Genomic DNA, 23,512 nt, shown 5'->3' with positions numbered 1-23,512 from the left:
GTATCAACTTAAGGCAAGCGTAATTATACGCATGTGAACATATGTTTATAATTACCTGTGAAATATCATTGCACTGCTTCGTCAGCTTTTATATATATATTACCGAATTTGGAATACCGGAAAAGCTAATTAGATTAATTAAGGTATGTTTAAATGCCTCCCAAAATAAAGTCCGGGTAGGAAAATGTTTGTCCACGAGCTTCCATGTCGAGAATGGCCTGAAACAAGGAGATGTATTGTCGCCATTACCATTCAACTTTATCCTGGAATACGCTATAAGGAAAATCAAAGATAGCAACCAGGACATAGAGTTGAATAATATTCACCAGGTTATGGCGTATGCTGATGTAAATTTAACAGGGGATGATAGGAGAACAATAGAAAGAAATGCAGAGGTTTTATTAAACGCTTGCAGGGACATGGTTTTAGAAGTAAATGCAGAGAAAACTAAATATATGGAAATTCGTCGGGATCGTAATACGACAAATTATGGATGCGTTAAAATATCAAATAATTCTTTTGACAAAGTGGATACTTTGAAATCTCTAGGATCGGTATTAACAGATGAAAACCATATTCACAAAAAAATTAAATGTCGACTAAAAGCAGGGAATTCGAGTTATTATTCAGTTTAAAATATCTTGTTGCGAATTCTGTGAGGAGTTTGAAGCTTAAAATATATAAAATGCCAGTTCTGTATTATATATATGTGCCTGTTCTGTATGCGAAACATGGCCGCGTACTCTGAAAGGAAGAACATAGACAAAGTATTTGAGAACAAGATCCTGAGACGAATATTCGGACCCAAGAGGGACGAGAATGGGGAATGGCAGAAACTTCATAACGAGGAACTATATAATTTATATGGTTTACCAAACATTATTAGGGTTATCAAACCTACGAGGCTCACATGGGCAGATCATGTAGCGAGAATGGAAGAAAGTAGTAACGCTTTCAAGGTCTTAACTGGAAGACCAATCGGAAAATGACCATTAGGAGGACCTAGGCGCAGATGGGAGGACAATATCTCGCAGAACTAAATACAAAGTAAAAACTGGATCCTGTTGGCTAAGGATAGAAGTCAGTGGAGAGCTTCTGTGAACGCGGCATTGAACCTTCGGGTTCCATGGGCCATAGTGTGTTATTTTTTGCTAATTATTTCTTGTGATATCTCCATTTAAAAAACCTATGCAGGAATTGTGTATAGCTATTGTTTCACAACATTTTGAATAAAACTAACCTGGTATTTAAGATATAAGCAAATTTGTATTCAAACTTTGAGGTAATTTTTCTTGTGACCCCATGGACTGATATATTGAACAACACTTGCATTGGATTCCACGTCCTCGAGCAAGTATAGAAATCGCAATTAAAATTTATCCAAGCTTGGGTACTTTTATCGTTGGGATTAGTGATACTTTTTGTAAGATTAATACATGTATCTGGAATTGGTAATTGGTTACTGAATTGTGATCCAGTGGTTGTATGTATTTTGCTTCATATCTTTATTGCATGCTGAATTGAACGTCGGACATTCTTGTGCCTCGTCTCTTAGCGGGAATGAGTAGTTAGCGTAAGCGCAACGGCGGTTTTTTGTCAGATGAAGGGGTACGTTTGCAATGCGCTTTCCTCTACTTGGAAATTAACGTGCATAATATGAACAAGATCGCACATAGAATATTCTTCCATCTTCTATACAATGTATGCTTAGGAAACATTGATATTATGGGTACTAGTAAGTTGCATGTGTGTTACGGGAAACTTCACCTTATAAAGAGGAACTCAGTTATTACAGTCGTTTAGTGGTAGTATAATTTGTTTCCACCCTAACTAGATATTGCTAGTTGGTGTTGATATATATTCGAGATATGTTAGAAAAATAATGAGACTGGCAACATTGTAAACGAATCGACAATGCTTTGCCTCCATCTTCACACTGCAGTTAAGTTAACCCTTGCTGTTGACTTGGTACAAATTTGAACTTGCTCCAGTTGCTACACGATTCTTGAGGGCATCTGAAGTGTTGTTTCTGAGGTGCATTACGAAAATCGACCGGGAAAAGTTTTATCAACGGTTTTTTTTTTTTAAAGCTTGGCAAATCAACTAGTGTGACTTATGAAAAGTTACATAGTGCTTATGGAGAGTATTTTCTGTATAGGGCACGAGTGTTTAGATGGCACAAGTGCTTTTTAGAAGGCCGAAACAAGTTGAAGAGAAGCTCAAGCGTTAGACCTTCAACCTCAAAAACGGATGACATTGAATGTGAAAGCTTTTACGAAATCAGATCGTCTACAGGGATTTTTTTGTGCTACCAAGACAAAGCGTCAGTTAAGCTTTATCGGGAAAGCCTGAAAAGATTCAAGAAAAAGGTGTATGTGCGACCGGGCATTGCACACAGTTGTATACTGCGATAACAACGCACCATTCCACACGGCAGTGAATTTTTGGGATTAAAAGGCATTCCTATGGTAACTCAACGCTCCTATATCAGTTTCTCAGTCTCAGTAACTTTTCTTTCCTGTAAAAAACCTGTTGAAAGGGCGCCATTTTGGTACTTCGAATAATATGCAGAAGACGTAACCGACGACCTGAAAGGTATTCCAGGACTGCTACGATGAATGGAAAGAAGTCACCATTACTCTAACTGCATAAGGGAACTGTTTTGAAGGGGTTAACGTTGATGTATAAAAATAACAAATTATCATTAATGGAAAGTCAGTCCCATTAATTTTCGAGCACAGCTTGTAAATGAGGTAGTAATGTTACATAGTGGCGTTAAAACGAGAATTATTTGGTATAATATTGAGAATCCTGTACGAGTAGAAAAAGAAGCATAAAAAGTTAATAGGATTAGACTAGAAAGCTTACTCGATAATTGGACTTTCGGGAGCTTTTTTAATTACTTTTCTGAGAGATTTTCAGGCTTGTATTGTCATTTTTGAATTCAAATGTAAAAAGTCAATATAAATCGGTTACTAATAGAACAAGAATATATTCAGAAAAAACAAGTTGCAGTTTGGTTAAAATTTAGTAGTAGGTTTGGATTTAGTTAATACAGTAGCAGTTACTGCTAGGTATCACATACAGAGGTAACTTCGTTTTCTAAGACAGAGTTCTCCCTGTAGTCTCGTAGTTTTGGGTGGAATTTGACTTAAAAATGAATTTACGAAAGAATTAAAGTATTTTGGCGGGAACGTTTACATGAAATAGCAGTATGAATCTGGAAATTGTGTAGTAGTAAAAACATGTCTTAGCTTGAAGTCTTATCACTTGCATTATATTTTCCAGTAGCGATGTTTCACGCTTCTGTATACGCGTTTTGTATGGTTATGTATGTATGTATGACTTATGTATGGGTTAATGTAAAGCATTGCTTCAGTATTCAATGTTGTGAGTGTAGTGGTGCATGAACTAGTTGCTTAGAACTGAGTAGTGTTAGTATATTGCAGAACAAGTTAGTTTTTTCTTCTCACTGGCACAGTTTTGGTTTATTTACACTTTTTTATTAATTTTGTACCTGATCCTACATTTTTTTCAGGAATTTTCCTTTGTTTCCTTTTTGGTGTTGGTTTCTTTCTTATTTGTAATCTTACTTAGTTATATAGTTTTGCATCTAACCATAGTTGCACCTAATTCCTTTTCCACCCCCCTGGTGGGGCCCTCAGTAACAACAATGTTGTGTTGCCAGGCTGACCTTGGCTACCCGTACTCACAGATGGCTGATCCAAGCCGGGAAGAAGAACAGGTCACATTGTTGGGGGAGGAAGGGCTTCGTGCCGGTGGACAGGCTTTAAAACTAGGGTAATTACTGCTATTTTTAAGTAAAATAAAATTGTTTTTTATATTCTGGATGTCCTCAATATGTGTTTCCTTCACTAATCGTTTTTTTTTACCTTTAAATTTTATGACGAACGGGTTACTTTTAGAGTTTGAAGAGCCACTGACACGATTAAAGTTGCACTTCCATTTCAGTTTCAAAACTGTATCCGTAACTTTTAGATGTTCTATAGTAGAAAAGGAGACCATCTAAATATTAAGTTTTAAAGTAAGAACCTCTTTCCTGTTATTACATATAAATACCTCATGCGTGATATCTTAATTTCGTAACTCATCCTTTATTTCGCTGATAAAGACAACAAAGTGAAAGTGGACGAAATTATATGCCACTAATCATGTTATCGGTAATGAGGTGATAATTCGTAACTACCTATAATTTTTCGAGATTATCTGTTGTCTGTTGTGTTGGTGGTACCACATTTATTGTGTATGATTTGAAAATCTTAGAGAAACAAAAATATTGAGCTACGTCAGCCCAAATAAGGATTGCGTACTGTTGCATACCTTCCTAAAACCCTGTATTATATTGTGAAAAAACCTTTCAATGAAATGAATTTGTAGATAACCTTTATTCATAAGTAAGAATAAAATCAAGCAAACAGAAAAGGGAAATCCTAGGTAGATTTTGAGATACATATTGTTGATTATTGTATAATTTTTCTTTAAAAAAAAAAAAAAAAAAAAAAAAAAAAAAAAAAAAAAAAAAAAATTGGAAAAACGCTATCAGCACTAATCGAACCTAACTCAATCGAAGGGAACTCAATGTAATAATCGAACCCACGCTAGACTTTATCTAGGATTCACTATAAGTGTCAGAAACCTTTACTTGGACCAGTTGAGCGTGCTAGACTGTTTAGACTATCAATTAACCTTAACAGTTTCGTACTGCATTGATCCCTAGAAACTGCAAGTTGGGACACTTCTCAACCTTGACAAATTCATAGTTGATAGATGCCAAGAATTTGGAAAGGACACCACACAAGTTCTTTCCAATAATAAATAGCCAGAAAAAAAGAAGAGGATCTGTTGGACACATAGCTCATTCGATCACTCACTCACCATCATAATGACTGAATCACCCTTAGTCGATTTGTTATTCAGTAGAAATGACAGCGATTCTTCCCCACTTCTTAGTATATCGAAAGGTTGCCTGGGGCTGAGGTAACTAGTGGTGAAGCTCTCACGTTTGGTGCGTGAGGTCTGTGGTTCGACTGCACCTCATGTCAAGCATGCCATGTAGTGGACAAACACCATGTACGTGGGTTTTCTCGGGGCTCTGTTTTCGCCCACCTTATTCATTCCGTCATTTCATTCATTATTATCAGTCTCCCCTAGCGTCGGTACATAAACATGGGACATTAAACTCAAAACAAAAATACAGAAAAAGCTGCCTTTCCCAAAGGCTTGCCGACTAGACGTCTCAAGCATATCTATTGCATTTTAGATAACTTGTAACCATTGAGACGTTGTGCTTATTTAATTCTCTCTTTACGTGCTTGTCAGTATTTTTACTCCTTACATTTTCCCCACAAAAATGTTCCCAAGTCCCTTCAACTGTTTCATTTTTGAGCTAACCAATTAAATTTCGCATTGAACAGTGAGCAGTTTGAAGTTTGGAACATATCAAATTAAAGCAGTTCAATTTGATTTTACATATTAAACTCTCTCTCATATAATATATATATAATATATGTGTGTGTGTGTGTTTCTCCACTATTTAAATCCACACCATTGAACCATTTAAAACTCATTTTGAAACATAGTTATTATCTGTCTCTGTCCAGGTTTTTGTCACGACACTTTTTCTCTAGGGGGGAGCGAAGAGGTTCAGAATTTATAACAAGGATTGAGTATCAGGAACCTCTAAGTTTAGTGAGATGAAACTCGTATATAAATTCCTCATTAGTAAGACTATTCATGGCTTTGGATTAATTGTTTTAACAAAAGAGACACTGACCAAAGCTTAAAACTTTATTTTAAATTATAATTTGTAACTGTTTCGGATATCTAGCATATCCTTCTTCAGACACGATCGAAATTAATGAAAATACAGACATATATATAAATGTTGTTATAACAGAGTTTAAATTCTTTAAGGACGGTTAAAGAATTTAAACTCTGTTATAACAACATTTATATATATGTCTGTATTTTCATTAATTTCGATCGTGTCTGAAGAAGGATATGCTAGATATCCGAAACAGTTACAAATTATAATTTAAAATAAAGTTTTAAGCTTTGGTCAGTGTCTCTTTTGTTAAAATAAATTCCTCATTAAAAATTGTTGGACACTTACTTCACAGTACTCGAAACTTCTACTTTTAAAGAGGGAAGCAATTACTACAGAAATTTTAAGTTCTCATTTTGTATTTATAAAGTGGGTAAGATAAGAGAACGGTTAAATCGTTTGTTTTGAAATAGTTAGTACTGGGTTGAACTGAGATTTCATCATTTCAATTTGATTTAAATATGTACCGTAGGAGAAAAAGGGTGTTGAAATATACATTTAAGATATTCTCTGTATCCTTTTCTTTCCGTGTGATAGCATTTCAACTAGTTTGAACGTATCTTTAACTTAGAGTGACAAAATGAACGCTTCTTCACAAATAAAATTATATGTAAGATATAGTAATATGGTATACTGTGAAGAAAATGGAAGCATTATGGCAGTAATTATAGTATTTTGTATTTACCAATTTATTTTTTAATTGTTCACTAAATATTTTTACGAACCATTGAGACTACTTCGTTGATATTTAATCGTAATATATAAAATTGTCGAGATTAATAATTGGTTGAATAACATGGATGAACGGGAATCTAAAGCATAGAGAAAAGATAATATTCGGCCCATCCAATGTGCTTTATATATTTAATTTTTTGTGCAATGCCATACTAATATCTGGTTGTAATTGTGTATTCAGTCCTGTTTGTATTTATACCTGTGAATCTAGTAATACGTATCTTTTCGAATATAATACACCTAACATTTATTAGCTTGATATTATTGTAGTAGTATGTAACATCAGATCCTAAGAAAACAGTATTTTCAGTACAAAAAATAGGGGATAAATCATATCTTGATTTGGTTGAGGCTTCGCTAAGCTCGCCTTCACTGCTTTGAATTTTCGCGAAATATTTAGACAATGAAGAACAAAAATTTAGTAATTGGATCAGGCAGTATCTGCAAAATGCCCTCTCAGGAATTACGTGTTGTTACGTGTTGTTTCGAATAATGTATCGATTTGGGTGCCCAACAATTTAGATTTGGATGCACAGCTTATGACTTCTTGTCTGTAAGAATGTTCTGAAAATAGCAGTTTGTAGATACTAGTTGGTTATTTAATAGTTATTTAATAGCAATTTGTATCCGAATGAGCCAAGTAATATCTAAATTTTCTGTAGTCTTTATTATCTTTAACGTATTCACTAAAATTTTTAGATGTTAAATATTACATTGCGCGTATAAAATGGTCAAATTTCAGTTATTTCTAACTAGTCGTATAAGTTAATATAGTACATTTTAACATTATCCTAAGTTTCAAGTACGAAAGATTAGAGTAATTCACATTCCTGTTGGAAAGGTTTCCATATAATGCTATTTAATAACTATATTTCAAAATTCAAAAAAATACTGCGGCAACTAGCGTTAAAAAAATGATGTTACGATTGAACGAATTTCGCCAGTTTACTTTAAGTACAAATTTATCCAAAATACCACTAGGGTATTCGTCTCGTTTTCAGAAACTACATATTCATATTCATAGAAGAATTGCAGCAAACATTATTTTTTGGAAATGATTAATATAACTATTTTGGGGTTTGACGTTATATTTACTCAAATCACTTTCGACCCAAGTATTGCTTCACTGGCTTTATCTTCAACATTAAAACGTGGTATATTTTCGTAATTTCACATTATGATGTAAGTAACATAATGTAATATAATGAATGTGAAAGCTCAAATATATAAAATATAGTGTTGCAAATTATTGGTAAATTTGACTAAAACGTAGCCCACAATAGATGAGTACATTCTGTCTTTCTTTGAAACTTTATTTGTAAACTTGTCTGAAAATGAAATATACATACCAGCAAATTCCCCCCTCCTTCGTTCTTTCATTAATTTGCAAAAGAAGGGTCATTTCGAGGACTCACTGTACCAAGGGAACTGCACTGAACTTAATTTGTTTCAAATTTATTGATAAAAGAATATGATCATATGTGCCTTTGCTGGCTTATATTCTTAAAGGTTGAGGTAGGTAATGTTTGAAAGGAATTAATTATATTTTCTTTATTACTAAAGACTCCTCATAATGATACATGAAAATGAGGAAGTGCAACTATTTTCGATCATTTGGCTCAATAATTTTCAGAAACTTCATTAATATTTTTTCATTTTTTTTAAAAGACAAAACCCAAGTCTTTATAGATTTGAATATTATAAAGGGAAATTAACAATTATCAGTATAGCACAGTTACTAATGCTTTGGCAGCACAATTTGTAACAGTCTATTAACAACATGAAATCCAATACAAGTGGTCATGGTTTCTGTGTCTACTAAAACAGGAAATTATCAGCTGCTTTTCGCAATGAATCTTTTCACTGATTGCATGTAATATAATAAATGCACCTTAATCACTGAATATTTCTTAATCTGCTTACAAGTATTATTTATTGTTTCTTGCTCAACAGCAATTGCTCTGCAAATTAATGGACTAACACGCTTTATTTTATCTCCCTTGTCAAACATTTTAATAATAAATTAAATGCCTAAAGGTGTGGAAATAAGTGAAATTTTTATTCGTTTTCATGTCGAGCAATGTGATGAATTTCTAGAGTTTGTATAGATAATTGAACATGTGAATCCCATCTTGATTAGTAATCGTTTCGTAATGTTTTCTTAGAAGAAAAAACTTTGATATTGTCAAGATTTGTAATATTTGCCTGAGATTACAATCATATGTGACAACGAAGTCTATATTCTGTTTGCGTCTTCATGTACAGTAATCAGTGTAAACGACAGAAGAATTTGGATAGTGATGAAGTTCAAAGTAAATACGCCAACCAACTAACTGTTGGTTTGTAAGTTGTGAAGAATTGGTAAGTTGAAGTGCTTCTGGAAGAGAACTAAAACAGCTACAGCACTGTCGAGATGGTGGTGAAGATTAAGGAAGTGTGTTTTGAAAATTTCATTTCGTAGTTCAACATTGTGATTCTTTTTCTGAGACCAATGTATTGATGATATATTGAAATTGTGTCGAAATATATATCGGCAATTGTGGAAGTTACTCAGTCTTCGGTCAATTTTATTGAGAAGTACGAGTTTTTGTTTGGTGTGAAAAGACAAAAGTATAAGGTAGAGGTGAGGATGTAAAGTAGGGAACGAATTTTAATTAATCTGTAATTCTGGATAAACAAATGTAAAATATTGTTGTGCTAAAATCCCTGTCATTTTCGCAAAAAAATGTCTATTTTCAACAATATGAGGATATGAACTTGTATAACTACAGTAGTAATATGTATAGTAGTGAAATTAAGTTTGCCAAAGATATCGAAATTTTTACTTGTTTTGGAACACTTGTATTTGCTTGCTTTTGCCTAGGGTCTAAATTTAGCCATTTTTCTACTGTGTTCGCTAAAGAAAATTTTAACGTGATAAGGTTGATAATAGTAACAACTTCATACGATACATGCACTGTTATCTGAAAAATTCAGCTCATTGCTCAATTTTGATATCTTTAGTATAAATACTTGATTATCTGATGGGAACATCTGGAACAATTCGTTACCACAGTACCAACGTGGTGTATTACATATCATCTATTTTGATTCTACTGTTACTATTTCTAATTTATCCAACACTGTCAAGAGTTTCTAATCGATTCGATTGACTGATTATTTCTGAGGGATTACCTAAAACGTGTCAACTTTAAATTGAGGCCAGGGTGAAGTGCATAACGTGAGAAATTGGAAAAATATTATATATGACAGCAGGAAATGTTCGTTTCTGAGCTGGACTACAGTGGCGCAGTGGAATATGGAGGCAGTTCCAAATAGATAATTAGGTAGCACTAAGTTCTAAAAGCTAATAATTTTGTATTAAAAGGAAATCTCTGTAGTTTATCAATTTACATTACGATTGTGTTTTAATTAAAACCAAGTGGTGTCTGTTTCATTTTGAGAACTAGTCCAGTACTGCAGTATATTGTAGTCTCTTCCAAATCTTGGTATTATACGAATATGTATTCCTGATCTCTATGCATATGAAAATAAATATGCATAGAATATAATATTGGAATATTTAGCTCATTTACTTAAAGAACACAATGTTCAAATTCTAGGCATCGTTCTATGAATGATATAATTCAGTATACGTACTGTTGCTCCTTGACGTTAGTACCTTGTCTTACTGGATTAAGATCTCGAAGCGGAAATTCAGAACACTGGTGAAGAGTGGTAGTGGCTTAGAAATATAAAACCGCTGTTGATCTTATAGTACTTACTTTAAAAGAGATTAAAGCCTTGAAGTTCTTATTCTGATTAAATATAATATTTATTTCTTCAGCATATATTTGTAGGAATTATTGCTTACAGATTTGTATACTTATCGTAAATGAGGAAATTGTTTAACCGTATTTGTTAGTCACGAAACAAAAGCTGTAAGTTCAAGTACTTACTTTATTTACTTTTTGTGTATGCATGACATAAATGACAGATGGATGTTTTAATACACTTCTTATTTCAACAGTGAAAAATGAAATATAGGTTTTACATTTTTCGAATGACAAAGTGGAAAAAAAAAATGTGGTGTAGAAGCTCATTAGTAAATAACTGAAACTTTGCTCCGAAACAGTTAGTGAAAGTAATAGTTCGATGTTCAGTTTAAAAAAAATAATAATAAAAAGATTAGAAAATTAGGTAAATTAAGATATACAGGATGTTTCAAAACAACACCGATAGCTTTTGGGAGGCGATCCGTCACAAGACAAGACAAAAAGTATAGACTAACCTGGGTGCAGAAATCCGTCATTTAGGAGGTATGGCTGCCGAAAACATAAATAAATTACTATGGGGCTTACCGTAGTCGGATCAAGACTTCACGCAGGAACTAGTATGTGCCCTATCCAAATATCGTATCCATGTTTCAGAATCCTGCAATACTTTTGCAACAATTTTTATAGTGGTAATTGATGAGTACTTCAAATTATATGCCTGTAGCCAAATTCCTTTCATAAAATTTGTTGAGTACCGCAGGATTCTGAAACGTGTATTTTTGGATAAGGTATATACTAAGTCTTGACCTGACTACGGTAGGTTCCATAGTATTGGAGCTATGGGCCTTTAAAGTTAATTTTTTCATGTTTTCGGTAGCCTGTAACTCCGAAGTGACAGATTTCTGCACCCACGTTTGTTTACACTTTGTCTTACTTTGGTGTCAGGAATCACCTTCCAAACGTTGTTTTGAAACATCCTGTATATACAAATTTCAAATTACTAAAAATCAATTAGTAATTGCTTTCTGGATTTCTAATCTTGCTTCGAAATTTCTTAATGACTTAAGAGATACCATAAGGCTGAGACTGATAAGGATGTGCGCAAAATTATGCATTAATTTTTATCATAACAGCCAGTTAAACTACTTAATTTTATAGAATTTTCCAGATATTCTTAGTGTTCGGTGCAGAATATTGTACTTTGGGCTTTTATACCTTCTTGAAATTAGTTGGAAATAGTTTTCATACTTTAAGAATGTTCATCAGTTCTCATCATCTTACACGCTTTTTAAAGTATTGGTGAATTATATGACGTTGTTCACTTTAGGAGCCGATTTCAGTAAACAGCATTTTGCACGTTATTTTACTAAATAATATGTAAGAACTTCGCTCAGCAATTGAAAGATTAATCTCGAAGTTTTGCATTATTCGGAAGAGCGTGAGAAAGTGCGTGGGAACTAATGACCACACCTAGCTAATAATAATGAAACTAGTAGTATTAAAATGTACGGTAGATAACTATTTCTTAAGCATGTTCTTTAGTGAATGTTCAAATCATACCTTGTTGATTTTATTCCAAGCTTTTCATACTGAGTATAAGATTAGTAATGTTCAGTACTATGTTGATTTTTTCCTGTTGCTTAGCTCTTTCTCCAGATGCTAGTTTACTACTAGTAACACCTATTGATATATTTCACAGCTGTAATACGTAGTATATAGTAATGTATTTTCAATGTAATGCTGAAATCCCCCCCTTTTTTTTCCCTAGATACAGGTTGAAGTATAATAGTTACACCTTTTTTTTTATTTTGCTTACGTGTGGGTCCTTTTCTAATTTTGATAATCCTTGTATGATTTGCATTGATAGCACGAGGGGGGAGTGAATCCCACTGAGTCTATGACAAGAGCTTTGATAAGCGATGACACAGTGGCCAGGCAGACAGGTGCAGGCCCAGTACAGTTGGGGTATGTATTTAAAAATATACGTAGTGTCAGTTACAGCACCGTAGACAACATACTAACTCACTGGGAATGTAGATCTTCAGCATGTATGTAGAACTTTCACGGTGTGGGGATAACACTTCTAGTTTTAAGAATTTAATACCACAAGATTTTTTTTTTTTTTTTAAATTCGTATTTATTGAACATTCAATTCATAGCTATAATAATTAGGTTGATATTAATTGTGATACTTGATTTATAGAGTTGCTTTACAAAAGGACCTCCACATTTGTTTTAAATTAAACAGGTAACTTGAGTATACTTTTATTGGTAGATCTCATTTTGTACTTTTTATGCTCCTTTTGATTGTCAGTAAGTTGGGGCAAAGTAACCTTAATTTAAACGAGAATGAAGAGGGAGGGGGAGCTTCTACTGATGCCGTAAATAAACTATACATACATTGCTTTTTTAAACTTTTGCCGGAGGATCTTAAGTTCTCTGATTTGAAATTCTATTGTTTTCGTCGTATTCCATTACTTTTGAAAAGTGTATGAATAGAATTTGTAAACAATAAATTAACATGACACAAATTAGGAACTATATTGAGGCTATGTATGTGCCTTACATCTTGTGAAAAATGAAAATTGACGTTTTTAAATGATAGGTTTGTCATTAAGAAAACATTTAATATGAACCGTCCATAAATTGTGTACCTAAAACCCTCGGATACACAGGTGACTAAACAGAAGCGACACCAAAGTAACATAGAATTATAATAGAGTTTAGTCTTGGACGGCAAATGGTTGGGAGAACTGTTCTAAAAGAACACTTTTTTTATTTTGTTTCTACATTTTACTAATAATAGTAACGCTGAGTAAAAGAAATAGTTAATTTTAGGTCCCAGTAACGACTAGTTTCAATAAGTTACGTATACAATAGTGTGGTTCACGAGAAACCAGCCCAGCTCCATCCTTATCTATCCTTCTTATCACTTTCGATATCACATTCCCTCGTTTGCTTGTATATTTTACCGTGGAGCGACGAAAGAGAACTGTAGCGGCCGTGAAGAAATCTAATTCAGGATTTCAATGAATTTATATGTTTCATAGCCCATAGATACCGAAAAAGTGATTTTCCGACATTTGTCCTTCTGTTCGTCCTAATGTACGCTCACCTAGGGGGCATACTGTTCAACGTATCCCAACCAAATTCTAAACTTTAGGTTTTTATTATCCTCCGGGGAAAGGGGGTTCAAATTTTCTTCCTACCCCTAAAAATAAGGGTAGTTTACTTAAGCGTGATCAAATTGTCATTTTCTCCAAAGCTGCTCTAGCGATTTTGTTTATTTCAGAAATCTATTTTCCAGAAACAACCCCATAATGCGATACAGGTACTTTTTCTTGGAAAAATTTAGAAGGGATAGTTTATTCATGGGAGTGTGGTTTGTTTAGAGAGACTTTCTCAAATATGACTCAGGCTATCTTGTTCATATTTCATAAATGAATATTTCATTAGTAACATGACAACATGGAGTAGTTCATTTGTTCGGAAAAAATGTACAAGTGATAGTTTACTGTTGGGGGCGAGGTTTTTCGGACGATCTTCTCACGATTTTGTGCATACTTCATAAATGAATATATCATTAGTAACGTGACAATATGGCGTAACTCTTCTACGATAGGTAGTTTATTTTGGGGGGGTGAGATTTTTCCGACTGTTTTCTCAGGGGTTTTTGTTCATACTTCATAAATTATGAATAATAACCTGATAATATGGCGTAACTATTTGTCCCTTTAAAAAAATGAATGAGTAGTAGTTTATTCTGTGTGTAAGTTTCTTTTCGGACGTTTTTCTCAAAAAACGTCTCATGCCATTTTGGTCCTACTGTATATATATACAGCTACACAAAATAGTTATATACAAAATCAACAAATGTATATAACTACACAAAATTTCGCAGATATCAGGCGGGAAACTTCCAAAACTTTTAGAACAAAGAAACGGGATTTTTTGAAAGCTAAAATTAAGGAACTTGAAGATAATAGTAAAAATAAAAATATTCGGGACATGTATAAGGGGATCAGCGAATTTAAGAAAGGCTATCAACCTCGTGCATATATATTAAAGAAATCTGACGGGACAGTTCTCACTGATACGAATAGCCTCTTAAATAGATGGAAAGATTTCTTTGACGATTTGCTGAACACGCAGCCAAAAACTAATGTGCGTGGAGAAAAGCAGATACACACCGCAGAACCGTATATTCCAGAACCCAATCGAATAGAAGTGGAAGCCGCTATAAAGAAATTAAAGAAACATAAATCTCCGGGTGTAGATGAAATTCCGGCTGAGTTAATTTTAGCTGGAGGCGAAAAATTGTGGAACAAGATACACAAACTCATTCTCCTTATCTGGAACAAGGAAGAATTGCCACAAGAGTGGAAAGAGTCAATCATTGTTCCAATTCACAAGAAAGGCGACAAAACTGACTGTAATAATTATCGAGGCATTTCTCTTCTGTCAACATCCTATAAAATCCTTTCAAATATTCTGTTAGCAAGATTGACCCCATACGCAGATGAAATTATTGGAGATTATCAGTGCGGATTTAGACGAAATCGATCAACTATCGACCAAATATTCACCATTCGCCAAATACTCGAAAAGAAGTGGGAATACAATACCCCGGTACATCAACTATTTATTGATTTTAGAAAGGCTTACGACTCGGTTAGGAGAGAAACATTATACAACGTTCTTACAGAGCTTGGAATACCGAGAAAGCTAATTAGATTAATTAAGATATGTTTAAGTGAATCCCAAAGTAAAGTCCGGGTAGGAAAATTTTTGTCCACGAGCTTCCACGTCGAAAATGGCCTGAAACAAGGAGATGCGTTGTCGCCATTATTATTTAACTTTGTGCTGGAATACGCCATAAGGAAAATCAAAGATAGCAACCAGGGCCTAGAGTTGAACGGCATTCACCAGGTTATGGCATATGCTGATGATGTAAATTTAATAGGGGATGATAGGAGAACAGTAGAAATAAATGCAGAGATCTTATTAAACGCTTGCAGGGACATGGGTTTAGAAGTAAATGCAGAGAAAACTAAATACATGGAAGTGCGTCGGGACCGTAATACGGCAAATTGTGGAGGCGTTAAAATATTAAATAATACTTTTGATAAAGTGGATACTTTCAAATATTTAGGATCAATATTAACAGACGAAAATCATATTCACGAAGAAATTAAATGTCGACTAAAAGCAGGGAATTCGTGTTACTATTCGGTTCAAAATCTCTTGTCGTCGCGAATTCTGTCGAGGAATTTGAAGCTTAAAATATATAAAACGATAATTATGCCTGTTGTTCTGTATGGTTGCGAAACATGGTCGCTTACTCTGAGGGAAGAACATAGACTGAAAGTATTTGAGAACAGGATCCTGAGAAGAATATTCGGGCCCAAGAGGAACGAGAATGGGGAATGGCGGAAGCTTCATAACGAGGAACTACATAGTTTATACGGTTTACCCAACATTGTTAGGGTCGTCAAGTCTAGGAGGCTTAGGTGGGCAGGTCATGTAGCTAGAATGGAAGAAAGTAGAAACGCTTTCAAAGTCTTGACTGGTAGACCCATAGGAAAACGACCATTAGGAAGACCTAGGCGCAGATGGGAGGATAATATTAAGATGGATCTCGCAGAGATAGGAATACAAAGTAGAAACTGGATCCAATTAGCTAAGGATAGAAGTCAGTGGAGAGCTTTTGTGAACGCGGCACTGAACCTCCGGGTTCCATAGGCCATAGAGTTAGTTAGTTTTTTAGTATATATATATATATATATAATATGATATAATGAAATTACTTCATGAGAATATCCACAAGAAAAGTTTACTCTTGGGGTGAGTTTTCCTTTTTAACAATTTTGTAAAACTACTCATGCGATTTTATTATTACTTTATAAACAAATATTTCATTAATAACCCTAACATATGGCATAAGTTATTTCTTATGGGAAAATCTGCAGGGGTAGTTTTTTTTAGATGAATTTTCTTTCGGTGAAGTTTTCTAAAAATGTCTTATAATTTCGTTCATATTTCACAAGATGTTCCGTTAATAGCTGCAGCACTACATGATATAGTTTAAGGAATTTGAGCGAGAAAGCTTAGTTCGGTGGCCCGTACCTTTCATTCTTTGTAGTACGCAGTTGCCACGTATCAATCCCATATAAGTGGGCGAGATGCTTTATCATGCTCCTCCCTAAAACTTACCCATACACTCTTAAATTTACATTCAGTTTTACTCTTCTAGCTCTTGTTGTTTTGCATTCTCATATTTTACATATATGAGAAACTCAGACCTAATAAGCTTGCTAATTTCTTAGCTTTATAAATGTTTACATATAATGTAATGCAGTTGGCTCGTAGAGAACATTTTTCATTTTGTTAAAGTATTTGTGGTTACATTTTTGCTGGTTTGCTTCAATTCGCAGAAAGCTTTAAGTACGCACGAATGTTTTCTTGCACCGGTTGTGAAACGATGGACAAAACAGTTACTTTTGAGATTACTTTTTAGGGTCCAGTTGAATATACTTAATGATTTGAAGGGATAGATTTTGGGGAAGAAGCAATTCTTCTTGTCTTTTTTCGTACTTTTCCCGCCAATACTGCCAGATGTGGTTTTCTTCTTGTGATCTTTTAATCTTAATTACTGATCAATGTTTGACCTGGAGTAAGGGTGGTTGTTTCATAGATGTGAGCTTATTCTTTTGTAAAACTAAACTTCTGTTTGATATGCTAATTTTTAAGTTTCCCTGGCCCAAATTTAATTTTGGTTTCTTTGCTAGAATGTGGTTTGCTTCAGCAAACATACATTTTCTTGTTTTGTTTTGTAGAGTGTAAAATTATTATTTTAATGACAAATTGAGAATTTTTTAACTCATAGCCTTAGCATATACTTATGAAGAAACTTCACTAAATTTAGACCAATGCAACCACTATTAAAGTTGGCATAACATAATAATCAGGAGATCTAGAAGTTTGAATGAAAACAAAATTTTAAAATTTAAGAAAATCATTCTTTGTTCAGAGCAAAATCTTACCAGTAATTATGGACAAAAGTTAATCACAAAAAGAAAAGCCCACACTGGTAATTTATGTTTAATTGACGGGAAAATAGGAAGACAACGACGGAAGAGTAACTTATTTTGCTTAAAAAAAATAAATAAATAAAAAATAGGTTTGCTCCTTACTCATTCTAAATGGTTCTTTAAAATGAACTGTTTTACCTGACTTTCATATCCGACTGAAGAAAACTTACGAGTGCTGAAGGCTTTCATAAAATTGAAACGAAGCAGCAGATTCAATAAGAAAAACATGCGTGAAATTAAACCATAGATCTTTGAGGTCAAACGATTTCACAGATATTGTACAAAATGATTTGAAGAACGAATGAACGCTAAGAACTTGTAGGTTACGATCGACCCAACGTGCATGCGAGAAGATGGAGCTAAATGCGATTGTTCTGTGTAAATTAAATACGCAGTAGTTTTCATCGTAGACAACATACTTGCTTATTTATTCATTGTCAGTGCTATAAAATTTTTGAACCATTCATTCAAAGTTTGACCTTTCTTCTGGAGAAAAGGAAAGCCTATAGAGAAATAACTGTCCGTATTTTAAGGATAGTGCGTTATGAAAAAGGACTCCAGACACAGTACTTTGATTTATTAATATGCACTTGGGTTCATAGAAGTAAGTCATAGTATTTAGAAGACTTCGGAAATTTTAGAGAACAATTAAATAAATTTCCTTACGGTGTTCGAAGAGAATTTGTGTAAAGCTTAAAACTATTTCTGTAGTTATCACGGTACGCATTGCCAGTCTGCCTGCTGTCATACTGAGTCATCTGACTGAATCTACTATGTCGAGGACATACGATAAAACTAATCATACAATGTTAACAATGTCAAAACCTACGATCACTGGAAGTAGTCGTCAATTGAAAGTAGCACTGCAATCTATCCCCAGATCTTCATGTTCTATACCGGAGTTGAAACCTTTCAATGAGAAAAATGTATTTTATAAGACCTCTGATTTGGAAAACTATTTACAATGCTGTTATCAATAATTTTGCTTCTTCATGAATTAATACTTGTTTTCAAAGCATAAGTGTATACGGGAAAGCTTAAGTTTTGAAAGTGTTCAAGTTCAGTCTCAAGTATTCTACAACTTCCATCGAAGAGACTCCAACATGGATAATACTATGGCCGGGATATGTTATAAAGTAAAGACGTAGTTTATTTGAAATTTCAGATTTGTAGATACTTACGTCGGATTTGCTTATTCAAATATTTGGATCAGAGCTTTCGTGACTTCATAAATAATTTGCACTTCTTAGAGGCTAAGTGGCGAATAAGCCGATCTCCGATGGGGATACGTACGGTTCCGCTTCAGGCAGTAGATCCCGTCCTATAGCATTTAGGTCGAAAAAAGAAACATGTAACCAATTTTAACAGGTGGCGAAGTTACAGAAATAAGCATCCTCACAGGTTCTATTGTTTCGGTATGTAAAGTACAAAAATCAAAACAAAATGTAACTTAACGTGGAAACTTCAAATAGGAAATATTTCAGTTGTTAGTAACTTTAATGAGTTTATTTGAATAGGTTTAGATCGATTCGTGTTATTCCGCCTAAAGGTAGATTTCTTGTAATTTGAAGTGTCTCGTACTACAATCAACAAGTGTTAAGTACAACTAGTAACTCCTTAGTAATGCAAGTTCTGGTATAGTCTTGTTGTTCAAAAGTGGATTTTTATTTTAAATATACAGGTAAGTTTAAATATGAACTGATATCAATGCTGTTTTATGTGGTTTAAGCAGTATTAGTTCATGCGGTAATTCGTTCAGAACTTATTCACAAAGCAATTTCATCAGGATAAATTCACTTCCGAACATGATTGTACAAGCTATACATTTCTCTGAATCTTCATAAAGAGCAGCATTACAAATAAAAACATTATTAATCAGGTGGTACATATGCACGCAAATACGTATATTTCAACAAAATAAATCTTCATGAATTAAGTTTGGCTTCATTGAAAAGGTAGATAAGTGAAGTTTTACACTGTCAGTGTACCCCTATTAAATTTATTGTTTGTAATTAAAATTGTCAGTCCTCGAATTAAATAATATTTGAAGCAAGAAACCGTGACCACTTTGTAAAGTTTTGTTGATTTTTTCAAAAAAGAGGAAAAGCAATTTTTTGAAACTTTTTTTTTTCACGTATCGTTATGAATGTATGTTAATTAAGTTTTATTTTTATTAGTATGCACATATAAGTAATAGAACTAAATGGCTGTTCGTAGTTCTTCAAAAATTATAATTCATTGCTGCTTTATTATTTAGAAATATACGTAGAGAAGTTGTTTTATAATAGAACGATAGGAAATAGAAATATTTTGTATCAATGAAGTTAACTGGAAACATATCAGTGTGTGTCGAGTTGCTGAGTTCATCCTGTTCACTGCTATTAAATCTTCGACTACAGTAATTACATAGTTAGGATTAGCTAGTCTCATTTTCTTAGTTTGTTATCCAAAAATTGCACGAATGTTAAGAATAGAATATGGAATAAATTTCAAAGTTCTCTGTTTGGATTTTTGAAGGTTATAAAGTAAGCAGAATTTAAAAATTTGATGAGCTTTGAAATGCTCATTATTTTTATAACGTTCTCTTCACTACTTAATATCAGTTCACTCAGTTTAGACCAATGCTTTTGTCTATACAACCTCTTAATATACTATATATACGCAAAGGATCAGTGTAGCCAAAATGGAATAGTCTATCTGGAATAATTTCATAGGTATGTTCCAAGGATCGTTATTAGAAGTAATTTGGGGTAATCAGTATGTTACAAGTCGTTATTTTAATTTTTTTCTTTGCATCAATCCATAGTTGAGCCTGTTTCCACAACAAGGACCAGTTTTTTTTTTCGTTTTCACAGTAATTTCTTTCCTGAATATTAAACCAGCTATTGCTAAATTTCTTTTAAATACAAATTGAGCTGCCCTGTTAATGGATTGAAGCTCGTAAGAACACTCAAATCTGTGGAAACTTTATACTGTATACAATGAAGATCGTATAAAACTGAAGTATAACTATGGTATCTGCTGCAATTTGCATTTATCGTAATGGTAATAAATATTAATACTGTGTTAAATACTTGTTTGTAAGTGTGCACGTTTGTATTGAAACTGAATAAATGAATGTTATAGCTTCGTTGCTGGAGTCATCTTACGTGAAAGAATACCAGCTTTCGAGCGAATGCTGTGGAGAGCTTGCCGAGGAAATGTATTCTTGCGTCAAGCTGAGATCGAGACTCCCCTAGAAGACCCTACAACGGTAAGTGAGGCAAAGAAAGAAAAAGTGTATAAAGCTTTTAAATCTGTAGTTTAATATATTTTTTAAAAAACGTTACTTACCGGCATCTGTCTAATTCTGGAAAACAATGAACGCGTACAGATGAGAAATATTAAATGGAATCGGTGATAAAGGATATTTTACATTATGATCAGCGTACCATATATAGTAAGACCCGACTTCTATAGTTAGCGCTATTTCACAGTTATGTAATAAATCTAAAAAATTACGGTGTATCAAATATTACCTTCATATAATTTTATATTTTTCATACTTTTATAGTTCATATCCCAGTAAATACAACTGCATGATGTTTCATTTATGAAAATTATTAAATAAAACCGTAAATAATACACATGTACATTCATATGTTTGCGGTAATAAATATTGCAGTTTAAGTCACTTAAGCAATTAACAAATTCAAGGCACTAAAGTTGTATTAAACGCATTATGTATCTAAGCAAAGGTTACTGTACATAGAAGGGAGTGTTGTAAAAGTTCTGGCTTTTTCCAGAAAGAGTAGAGCTAGAGGGATGAAATTAGTTATTCACCATATTTCCTTAAGACTAATACATTTGGTGCAGATACGTTCTATCTTTTCTAACCCGTGGAAATAAAATCTCTTCGGTTGGACTTAAAACTGAACTCTGCAGCATGTTATTTTCAGAAATGTCCTGAAAATTGTTCCTTGATGTGTTTATTTAAGTTCAAGAACAAATAATAATCGAAGAAAGTCAGGTCAGGTGAATAGAGCTATGGCGGAACAATTGGAATCCCAGGGAGTTGAATTCGTCAGCCAGAATGTGGAACGCTTGAGCTTTGCAAGTTTTGCCCAAAATAAGAATTCCTTTGAACAACTTTCCGCGGCGCTTCATCGTAATTGCCTTGTGCAGCTGGTGCGATACTTTAGCATAATACTACACGGAGTGGTGCCGTTCCATTGAATGATCCTTCGTCTCAGGATCATAGATATGGAGGCAGATTTTATTCTCAATCACCAACACCACCACCACAACAACCACCACCACCAGCACCACCAGGCTTAGATGCTTCATCTCGTTCCTTTTTCTGATCACTGTTCCGACTTACCTCACACATTTGCTGAAAGCTTGTGAAGGTCCAGTATGCTGCTGATAATGAACTCAACATGCTTTCATGAAATGTCCATTACCTGGGTTGTCATTAAGGAGGATCATTTCATGGGCAATATCACATAATGCTGAGCCTATTAAAATTTAGGGGCGCCCACTGTAGGGCTCATCTTCAACGGTTAAATGATCAGTTTTGAAACGAGCTATTCAGATGATACTATACAATGGACACTGCTTCCCTAATGTTTTGATAATTCAATGTAAGTATCATTTGGAGACCCCCCCGTGGAGAAAGAAAAATTTTGACGGTTTTGCAGTCCAAAGCTGAGAAAGCTGCTTGAGCCACCATCATCACTGCCTCAAGCCTGGAGGAGGAGGGGTAAAAATAATTACACAGAACCAATACTAACAAGGAACGGGCATTCGTATCAAACCTAGTCCTTTCGATAAACATAGCAAAGATATGTTCATGTACAAAAAGTTAGGTGTCATGGACAACTAAGTTCCTGGGGATCATTAACCCTGTTAGTATAAAGAAAATCGTAGACTCACAGTGAAATAGCTATTGGATGAACACTGTTCATTGGAAAGTCATGTTTATAGTTCATTCTCTTCAGCATGAAACAAGCTTTCCAGAGGTGCTATGTATTGGGATCCATAACGCACTTGAAAAAAAAAAAAAAAAAAGAGAATGTCGGGAAAATTCCCTCTAGAATTCCCTCCCATCAGCTTTGGACTCCTCTGGAGTGGCTCCGGGTAAAAGTACACAATCCAAATGTATCTCGAAAAATACTATAGGGAATAATAAATGTGTGAACCAAGTTTTGTATTGATAGAATAGGTATGAGGAGGAAAGCATGTATTGGTATACAAGCTTTTCCCTCATTTCTACGAGGGGTGACTGAAAAGTTTTGAGCCTTGTGAAAAGTATAAGTACAGATTTTGTAATACCTTCATTTTCAATATAATCCCTTTGGACAGCAACGCACTTGCTCCAACGGTGCTGCAGTGCTCTTATCCCAATAGAAAAAAAATCTTAGGTTGTGACCACAGAAAGTCCTCCACGGCTGTCATGACGTCATTATCGCTTGCAAAACGTCGTCCTGCTAAAAGGTTTTTAAATCAGGAAACAAGTGGAAGTCTGAGGGGGCCAGATCTGGAGAATAGAGTGGATGAGGAACGTGTTTAAAGCCTCATTCGTGAATAGTAGCCGTGGCAACTAGTGATGTGTGGCTGGGAGCATTGTCATGATAACACCTCTGGACTAGGGATGGCCAAAAATTTTCGGATCCGGATATCCCGGATCCAGTGAGATCCGGATCTTGCCGGATCCGGACCTAGATCCGGATCTCAGATCCGAATCTCGGATCTGGATCCGGATCTCGGATCTGGATCCGAAATTCGAATCTCAGATCTTGATTCGTATCCAAACCTGCATCTGAAATTGTGATGATAAAATTGAATATCTAAAATTCGTCAAAACTTTTTTCAGATTCACTAATATAGTAGGTTGCTGTGCTTTTAAATGTTTCCATAACACGTTTGTGCTACCTTTGTTCTTTATTTTATTTTAACCTTGCAATATTTACATCGAAGTCTCTTTAGTAAAATATTTCCAAGTTTGCCTCCTTCTCATTTTTCAGAGTATACTGAATTGTCTGAAAACTGATGTAAATGGTAACAAATTCTTCTGTTTAGCTCCTCTTCGAAAATTAATGTTAACT

At 34.2% G+C, this 23,512-nt stretch overlaps 1 protein-coding gene across 3 annotated transcripts in view; it reads left to right on the top strand.

The window, feature by feature from the left end:
- The window catches only part of LOC145678648 (V-type proton ATPase 116 kDa subunit a 1-like), a 112,616-nt gene that overhangs the window by 31,147 nt on the left and 57,957 nt on the right, over positions 1–23,512 (top strand). The window contains exons 4-5 of one of the 3 annotated variants that reach the window (XM_081749015.1): positions 12,203–12,300; positions 20,553–20,679. In XM_081749015.1, the coding sequence (XP_081605141.1) occupies positions 12,203–12,300; positions 20,553–20,679 (225 nt within the window). Of the gene's footprint in view, positions 1–3,688; positions 3,802–12,202; positions 12,301–20,552; positions 20,680–23,512 lie in introns of all 3 variants that reach the window. The other 2 variants (XM_081749016.1, XM_081749014.1) reach the window with 2 other exon arrangements.

This window comes from Thermobia domestica, chromosome 2 (assembly GCF_964235325.1).
Source record: "Thermobia domestica chromosome 2, izTheDome1.hap1.1, whole genome shotgun sequence".
NCBI lineage: Eukaryota > Metazoa > Arthropoda > Insecta > Zygentoma > Lepismatidae > Thermobia > Thermobia domestica.
The sequence above is the reverse complement of the archived record's forward strand: the minus strand, read 5'-3'. Positions and strand labels throughout refer to the sequence as shown.